A 9,716-nucleotide genomic window follows, 5' to 3' on the forward strand; every position below is an offset into this window, starting at 1 on the left:
TGACAAAGACAGGAAATGAAGTTACTTCTATAAATTAGTGCTTTCTAAATTACACCTCGAAATTGTTCAATTTCTCTTTGACCATCAGTGTCAACAATCCCCTCTGAAACTACTGAAACAAACAGATCATGTACGGTGCATCCAGAAAGTATTCACAGCGCTTTGCTTTTCCACATTTTGTTATGTTACAGCCTTATTCTAAAATGGATGAAATTCATTTTTTTTTCCCCTCATAATTTGACGCACAATACTCCAAAATGACTGTGACGTTTTTTGTTTTTGTTTTAGATTTTTGCAAATTTATTAAAAATAAAAAACTAAGAAATCACATGTACATAAGTATTCACAGCCTTTGCCATGAAGTTCAAAAAGGTGCATCCTGTTTCCACTGATCATCCTTGAGAGTTTAATTGGAGTCCACCTGGTGTTATTCACTTGAATGGACATGAGTTGAAAAGGCACACACGTGTCGACATATAAAAGGCCCCACAGTTGACAGTGCATGTCAGAGCACAAACCAAGCATGAAGTCAAAGGAATTGTCTGCAGACCTCTGAGACAGGACTGTCTCAAGGCACAGAAGGGCACAGAAACATTTCTGCTGCTTTGAAGGTCCCAATGAGCACAGTGGCCTCCATCATCTGTAAAAGGAAGAAGTTCAGATCCACCAGGACTCTTCCTAGAGCTGGCTGCTCATCTGAACTGAGCAATCGGGGCAGAAGTGCCTTAGTCAAGAAGGTGACCAAGAACCCGATGGTCTCTCTGTCATGGAGGAGAACCTTCCAGAAGGACAACCATCTCTGCACCAATTCACCAATCAGGCCTGTATGGTAGAGTGCCCAGACGGAAGCCACTCCTTAGTGAAAGGCACATGGCAGCCCGCCAAGAGTTTGCCAAACCTGAAGGACTCTCAGACCACGACAAACAAAATTCTCTGGTCTGATGAGGCAAAAATTCAACTCTTTGGTATGAATGCCAGGCATCATGTTTGGAGAAAATCAGGCACCATCCCTACAGTGAAGCATGGTGGTGGCAGCATCATGCTGTGGGGATGTTTTTCAGCGGCAGGAACTGGGAGACTAGTCAGGATTGAGGGAAAGATGAATGCAGCAATGTACAGAGACATCCTGGATGAAAACCTGCTCCAGAGAACTCTTGACCTCAGACTGGGGCAACGGTTCATCTTTCAGCAGGACAATGACCCTAAGCACACAACCAAGATATCAAAGGAGTGGCTTCAAGACAACTCTGTGAATGTCCTTGAATGGCCCAGCCAGAGCCCAGACCTGAATACGACTGAACATGTCTGGAGAGATCTGAAAATGTCTGTGCACCGATGCTCCCCATCCAAACTGATGGAGCTTGAGAGGTGCTGCAAAGAGGAATGGGCAAAACTGCCCAAAGATAAGTGTGACAAGGTTGTGGCATCATATTCAAGACTTGAGGGAAAGTATTGAGCAAAGGCTGTGAATACTTATGTACGTGTGATTTCTTAGTTTTTTATTTTTAAGAAATTTGAGAAAAAAAAATCAAGAAAACATTTTTCATGTTGTCATGGATGTTCTGAGTAGAAATTTGAGGGGCAAAAATTAATTTACTCCATTTTGGAATAATGCTGTAACATAACAAAATGTGGAAAAACGGAAGGGCTGTGAATACTTACCGGATGCACCGTAATTTGTTTATAATATTAGGTTGTGAGCAGCCCTCAATTATTATGCATATTTGTACCACCACCCAGGGAACTATTTTTTGGTGTTTGTCAATTGAAACGGTTTGATTTGATTTACACTGTTCAGCTACAGAATCTGGGGCATCACGGTGACTTAGTGGCTTGCACTGTTGCCTCACAGCAAAAGGGTCAAGGGATTGATTCCCGCCTGTGGCCTTTCTGTGTGGAGTTTGCATGTTCTTCCTGTGTCTGTGTGGGTTCCCTCCGGGTGCTCCGGCTTCCTCCCACATCCAAAGACATGTAGGTTAGGTGGACTGGAAATTTTAAATTGTCCGTAGGCGTGCCTGCTGTGTGAGTGTGTTTGTTTGTCTATATGTGACTGACACCTCTGAATTTTCACTACAGACTTAATAAATATGTTCAGAAAAAAATACAAATTAACAAAAGATGGTGGCGTAACTGGTGCTTGAGGTGGCCTCTCCGAGCAACACAGCAACTTCCTCATTTTCCTCATCTACGTCTATGTCTGCCTCTGCATTTTCATGTGGAAGCATCCCCTGCTTGCAAAGGAAGTAACAAGAGAACTTGGCCTTCGGGAGAGCTCCCAGGTTATAAACCCAACCCGGTTTAAGTTTAGAGTTGGGTTAGTGTTTGGTTTAGCCCCAGGCCCATTTCACACATGGAGTAGAGTTTGCATTGGGCCGACGTCTTATGTATCCACAAGGGAAATACGTCTATGACAGCAAGATACTTTCGGGCACTGGCAAAAAGAACCAATGCTTTGACAAACACCGGTGGGCAGAGATCAGTGTACTAACCCTACTTCGATCAATGGACAGTCCCATCAGTTTTGGTAGCCAATGTTCAATCATTGGACAATAAATTGGACCATATCAGACTTATGCGAGCTTCACAATGGCACATGAGAGACTGCTGTGTCTTTGTATTTATTGAGACATGGCTTAACGGCAACGCTCAAGCACTGTGATCCAGCTGGAGGGGCTACAACTACAAAGAGTGGACAATATAGCCTCACAATCTGGAAAGATTCATGGAGGTGGCTTGGCTGTACATGAAAACAGAGCCTGGTGCCAAAACACACAGGTTCTTTCCCAACATTGTTCCCCACATGTAGAGTTCATGATTGTGAAATGCCAACCGTTCTGCTTGCCCTGGGTCTTGGTGGTTACTGTTTAGGTTCCACCAACCGCCAATGTGAAAGAGGCCATGAGTGAACTTTATAGTGCAATCAGTGAGCAGCAGACAGCCCATCATGATGCATTTTGTTTTAATCATCATGGAAAATTTCAAAAAGGGATTTCTCAAGTCTGTTCCACTAAGATTCTACTAGCTTGTGAACTTCCCAGTGAGAGAAAACAACACTCTGGACTTGATTTACACAAACATGTGGAACCCCTACAAGCTAACACCCCTCCCCCATATTGGCAGCTGTGAACACCTTAATGTTACGCTAATTCCAGCATGCAGACCCAGGATGACTCAAGAAAAACTGGTTCTCAAGGAAGTCAGACTGTTGTCATAAAGCCTGCCACACAGTGCAGAGGTGATGACATCTAGCGTCTTTGATATTTTCTGCCTTGTGTGATCAGTGGAACAGTGTGTGTGGGGGGGGGGGTCGCGCATCCTCTGAGTTGCACTGTCTGTGTAACTGACTAATCACGGCAGTTCCCCCCTTCAACATGGCGTCGCACAGTGAAATGAGGGAAAAGAAAACGTCTGAAGAGGAAGCTCTGTTATTGATTTTGTTGCTGCGGTGTCAGCATCATCAATGAAGGAGAGTAATAGATTGGAGTGTATGGACAAGAGACTGGATCTACAACCAGTTATCAGATAAATTTGTTTTGTTTTCTGCCTGGAAAGGGAAGTCTGGGGTCCCCTGCTGGAGCTGTTGCCCCCGCGGCTCGATCCCGGATAAGCGGTTGAAGATGAATGAGCGATGAATGTTTTTTGCCTTTTGTTTGTATCTATACTTTTAGTATGAATCCTACCTAAGACAAAAAAAAAAAAAAAAAAAATAGATCAAGCAAACTGTTATCAGCAACAAATCCAAAAGCCAAGGTCTGTCATGGTATGGGGTTGTGTCAGTGCCCTTGGGAAAGGCTTCTGTGAAAGCAGCATTAATGCATTAAAGTACAATTTTTAAAGCAACACTTCCTGCCTCAACATGTCCAGGGACAGCCATGCATTTTTCAACAATACAATGCAAAACTTCATTCTGCACACATTAAAAAAGCATGGCTGTGGAACAAATGGGTACGGATACTGGACGAGCCTTCCTGCAATCTTGACCTGCCCCAATACAGAAATGCAACAAGGGCCCCGTAGTTTTACAAGACGTGTTTGCAGGAAGAACGGGACAGGATAACACCTGAACTGTTTTATCACTCAGTCTCCTCAATGCCAAAACCTCTTAAATGTTGTGAGAAGCAGTGACAACATTACAGTGTGGTAAATGCCTTAACATCCCAACATTTTTTGGAATGTGTTGCAGGCCTTAAATGCAGGAATGGATGGTTATGAACAAATGAAATGAAGGAGTTGTAAATTAGTGTCAAACCTCTATGTGGTAGCCACATTCTTCATGATAGCAGGACTATGAATAAATGGCACAGAAACACAGTAGTAAAATCCTGCAAAAAAAATTAATTTAGGAATTGGGATACTGACTAATATAATGTCCCAATAATATACAGCAATGTACAGTCACAACACTTGTACTGTTGAGAAACACAAGCAAAAATGTGTTGCCCAACAGGTTTTTCTTCAGTTATCAGCCCTTGCTCTGCCTCGCCTGCAGTCATCCTGTTGTTGATCCTGTTTATTGTTGCCATTTTGTCTGATCCTCCAGTGCTCGTACATGCTTCGCAATTCTGCCGGCTTTAATTCTGACACTTTTGTATTTCAGTCCGGAGGAGAACACCATGTTGTGTGAGAAAAAAACAGAGCGATGAACACAAATGCTGCCTCTATTTCAGCAGTCTGACACACCAACCCCCACAGCCACACTTCCTCCATCACTAAAGACAGATGAAATGACAGCACTGCAGACAGACAGCAGTGCAGCAAAACGGCTTCACCGGCCTCCTCCTATAAGACGTCTGAAAAGTCTTTAACAGTCAGGAGCACAGCAACACAAGACAAAGAGGGAGATGGGTACAAGGAAGAAAACCCATGCTGACCAGCATCTGAGCACAGAATAAATACATCCTACTCTAACCTACTGACATCACCTCCACACCCACCTCCATCACAACAACACATGGAAGAAATCAACATCATACCTGTTTCTTTACTCACATTGATTCTTCAGCTATTCTCTAATCTTTTTTCAGTTATTGAGGTCGTTGGGGGATGAGGGAAATGATGGGTCCAGGTTTCCCAAAAGGCCTTCTCTCCCTGCTGCTGTCTCCTGCAATTGTCAATCTTTAACCTCGGCTGCAGACTGCCAATTGGCTCGAGCACTGCACGGAGACGCCTGATTGGGCGCTATGATCAGTGTGCCACACAGACTCCCTTCTCCCCACTCTCCTCCGCCACAGTACTGCAATGCAGAGATGGCTGCTCCTCGCTGGAGCTGAAACCTCCTCAAAACCCCTCGATCCTCCAAATAACCCATACGAACTACACTGGCCCTGTGTCTTTTAGCAAAGGTGTTAGATGCAGCTCTAGAACATTGACAGTGTGCAGATCAGATTGGCTCTGTGTGGTTCGGTGTATGGCGACCATTTTGAAGACACATAGTCTGTCTGACTGCCATGCACACGAAGACGAGGTACCAGTCAACCACATGCAGTGTATTATGGAAACAAACATGCAGCAAGGACTGGACAGTGCTTGAAAAATGGTACCAGATTGAAGATTCTACATGGAACGATATATGTATAGGTTGCCATAAGGGAATTAACAGCCAATTGTGGAAGGAATTCGATTGGAAAGCGAAAACTAGATATTTTTATACCCCTCTTATCACCTCTTCATTTGCAAAGAAACCTACTACAGCACTCTGTTGGAGGAACTGTGGAAATATAGGAGATACAACACATATTTTTTGGGAATGTCCGGTAATAAAGGAATATTGGGACAACATTAAAAAAGAGATAGACACTATTCTAGGAATAAATATTACCCCAGAACCTATGTTGTTCCTACTGGGAGTTATTCCTAGAGATCTATATAATACTAATCAGCGATACATATTGAGGATCCTCTTGCTGATAGCAAAGAAAATGATTACGGTAAATTGGAAAGAGGTAAAACCGCCAACTATAGAACAATGGAAACAGAAACTGAAAAATGTTTACATAATGGAGCGGCTGACTGCAACTCTCCAGCTATCTATGGACATCTTTGAACAAAAATGGACATGCATCTCGAGATACGTGGAGGTTTGACGAGAAATGTAACAAAATATTATCCCCCCCATTAGATTGTGAAAAGTTTACCCTAGTCACCATGTATAGACTCTATCCACCATACCCCTAAATCATATATGTATGGAGTGTACCCTCTTACTTTAAGGGAAATGAGATGTCAAGAAATGTTCTGTTCAATGTTTTAAATGGCTAAATAAAAAGTTCAAAAAAAAAAAGAAAAATGGTACCAGCCTGTAGAAGGCATAACGCCGTAGACTGTCTGCATCTTTTTCTTCTGTCATGGAGGTTGAATTTTCATTGCCCTTTGTCTGCCTGACGTCTCAAAAGGACATTAACAGATTTCAAGAGAATTTTTTAGAGGAAGGCCTCAAGTCAAGGAAGAACTCATTAGATTTAGATTCGAATTCAAAACCTTTGAGTTTTATGCTTTGTTCTTTGATCCTGATCCTGCTCTTTGTCTTTGATTCTGATTAATTTGATTACAAGATGGAATGAATCACATTGATTCTAAGATCAAAATCAATCATCATAAGGTCAGTAATCACAATCCATGTTCAGTCTTTATTTGTCATTCAGCTGCTTCCACTTGTTCAGGGTCACCACAGTAGATCAAGTACATCGGCATTTGGATTAGGCACAAGTTTGATGGATAAAACCTGCGTCTCCCAGCCAAGTCTAATCAGGACCTACTCTGTGTCACTTCTGCGATCTGGAAGGATCAGGTGTCCGCAAGGCAGAATGGCTGCACTCAGGATCCAAGTTCACTGTACCCAATGTACTGCACAGTTTCCATTTGTCCCTGAACTAATCAGCTCAGATCAGGTGTGTTCAGCTAATCAACAGTTGATAGGTTCAGAGACAAAAGGAGAATCCCAAGACTAGGACTGGGAAAGACGGGAATTTTACGAAAATATCAAAAATGAGGGATGAGGATCACAGACCAGGATTAAATATAAGTGCTTAGAATCAAAGGTCAACAATAATGATCAAAGAAAGTTAGAGATGAAATCAAAAGAATAACCATCTTATGAAACCATCTAATGAAAGAGATAAAAGCAATTGTTTGTTTTTTTCAAGAGGCAATCAGCACTGCTGGACTGTACGAGTGCCCTTCCAGTTATATTTGTCTTCTGTGCAAAATGTTGGAATTTTGCTACTGTGCAAGACTTCCAGAAGCTGTGGTTCAAGTGTGGTTGAAGTACTGTTCAAATTTCCAGACTTTTTATACATTAAAAAAAAAAAACAGAACTCTAAACTACTGAAGAGAAATGTAATTTGCAAAGTTGCTTGGCAACTGAAACATCAGATTTAGAGCCTTGTTTTGAAACTAGAAGTGCACAGCACACTTCCAAAAATGGCAGTCAAATTCAGGAGTGTGTCCACCACTGCTTGCTGTGCAGACCATCTGCATGGACCTTTGAGTAACACCAACAGTGAGCATCATTTTCTGTGTCTGACTGTTTCTTTAGATGTCATATTTTTTGTGCTGAAAGCATGAGGGCGGTGTGGTGGCCAAGTGATCTGTGCAATTGCTTCAAAAACAAAAGGTTCTCAGGTCAAGACCACCTGTGTCCATTCTCCATGTAATGTGGAGTTACATCAGGAAGGGCATGCGAAGTAAAACTTATCCCAAATAAAAGTGTTAATCCACAGAACAGACTTGCTGTGGCAACCTCAAGCAAAAAAAAAAAAAAAAGTAAGGTGATCTGTTTAAATCATCACTGTAAACAAAGTAAGACAACATTCTAGTTTAAGCAATGTTTGACAGTGGATGTGTCTAAACCAGAATATCACAGCCAAATACGATTTCAACACAGGTCCGAAAAGGTCAGCTGTATATATTTTAAAGATGGGAGCCAAACTAAATAGGCTGCAGTGCAGGATTGTGTGCAAATGCCAACATGACCAAGCACCATCCACAAAACAATGATGGCAATATTCGCTCATGGAAAATCTGTGCGGTGTGGGTGTCCTTTTACTACAGCCACAGTTTTACATGACATGGTTAAAACAGATTTTTCATGCAGAATCACCAAGCACAAATGAGGAACAAAATAATGACCTCGGAACATATCACATACTCAAGTACAAATACTGTTAAACGTGCTGCAGTGGTGAAAAATGTTAAGAATGACAAACATTTTGACTTAAGTCATGCAGAAAACTAACACCAATGTCACTGCATTTGAGCAGAATTCATTCAAACCTGGTAGGCTTTCTGTGCGTGAGATTCCTGTGGCTCCTTCCCTTCTTCTTTCCTCACGTTCAACTACCCAGAGTGCTCAGAGCCAGAGCACAGAAAGGGGGAAGCTCTCTAAAATGGCTGACACTCAGCGGCAGGCAGCAAACAACTCCACTCCTCCAGTCCTGCCATAAATAAGACGCTACGGCGCCTACTGCTGTGGATTTACAAGAGTAGGCCTGCTGAGGTTAAAAAACAAATGAAGTTTGGGTTGAGGTGTAGAAAAAAAGGCACACAGTGTACCTTTAACCGCACTGTGGTTCTTTGCTCTCATGCCAGTTTGAGGCCTAAATTAAACATGCCGCCCTGTCAGTTGACTGTCTGTTAACTCCACTCAAGACTCCCCTTTGTTGTGTTGCCTGTCTTTTTCTCATTCTGCTTTTCGTGGGCCAGAAAAGAATGCAGCTTTTCTCTCTCGATGTAACGTGAACACGCTGTGACCTAATTGACCTGTGGCCGCCGGCCGACATCTGTACTGCACCATGCATGGCTCTCCTTCTCAGATCCTCTTCTGTGGCATGACAAATACTCCTCTCCCTCTCCCCCAGTCTGGTAAACAAACCTGTATTGTTACTTAGGCATACCGTGAGAGCAGTACACGTGAAAGAAGGAAAATAATGCTTACCTCTGTGGATGCATGGCTTAAAAAACTCTGTGTGATATATCAGTGCTTATTAAAACATGGAGGACGGCCCTGTCAGCCCTCAGCCTGCACACACTGCTCCCCCAGCTGTCCACTCACCGCTCCCATGCAAGGCGCGCAGAGAGTGGTTGAGCTGGTTGGGGAGATGTAAAGCGCCTGCTGATTGGCTCATGCATTTCCTGACTGCTGGTCTTTTGTTTCGCACATGCAGGATGCAGCAGTACTTAGCAAGAGTAGCTAAGTCCAGACCCTAAATAATGAGCTGCTGCACGTCTGCAAGCGTGCATGCAGCAGTCGTGGTCTCTCAGAGTCACTATGAAGGAGGGCGTAATAATTTCTGTCAATAAAAGACAGCGGACGTTTGTGTAAGAGGCAGACCCGAGGCTGTTTTCCTAAAGAGAGATACAACTCGTGGATTACCTATCCTTAATTGAACAAAAATGCTTTATTAATGCCAGCAGATACTCAATCCAGTGTCGGAATTATAGTCACATGATACAGCCAACAATGCTCTTTGAACTGTTGCAATCAGGTGTGAACTCCAAAACAACTAGGCCAACACACTTTTAAAGAAACAGTAAGGTGCATGTCATAAAGGACTAATGTGCAGCAACAATGTGTGTCTCAAACAAGTCTGTGTGAAATGCATAGAAAAATGAATGAGTCCATCTCCTCCAGTTTATTAATTTGATAACTCAAAAGCAGTAAAAGCATTCATCTTGTACCTCAACAGATTAAAAAATTGTGTAATGAGATTTGATGCCAT

General features: G+C 42.7%; 1 protein-coding gene across 1 annotated transcript in view; it reads right to left on the reverse strand.

Annotated features, from left to right (window-relative positions):
- The window catches only part of zmynd8 (zinc finger, MYND-type containing 8), a 62,683-nt gene extending 53,611 nt beyond the window's left edge, over positions 1-9,072 (reverse strand). The window contains 1 exon segment of the mRNA XM_034167240.1: positions 8,933-9,072. Within this exon segment, the coding sequence (XP_034023131.1) occupies positions 8,933-8,946 (14 nt within the window). The 5' untranslated portion in view covers positions 8,947-9,072.
- Positions 9,073-9,716: the final 644 nt, after the last annotated feature.

The sequence above is a fragment of the Thalassophryne amazonica genome, chromosome 3 (genome assembly GCF_902500255.1).
Source record: "Thalassophryne amazonica chromosome 3, fThaAma1.1, whole genome shotgun sequence".
In the NCBI taxonomy this organism is placed as follows: Eukaryota; Metazoa; Chordata; class Actinopteri; order Batrachoidiformes; family Batrachoididae; genus Thalassophryne; species Thalassophryne amazonica.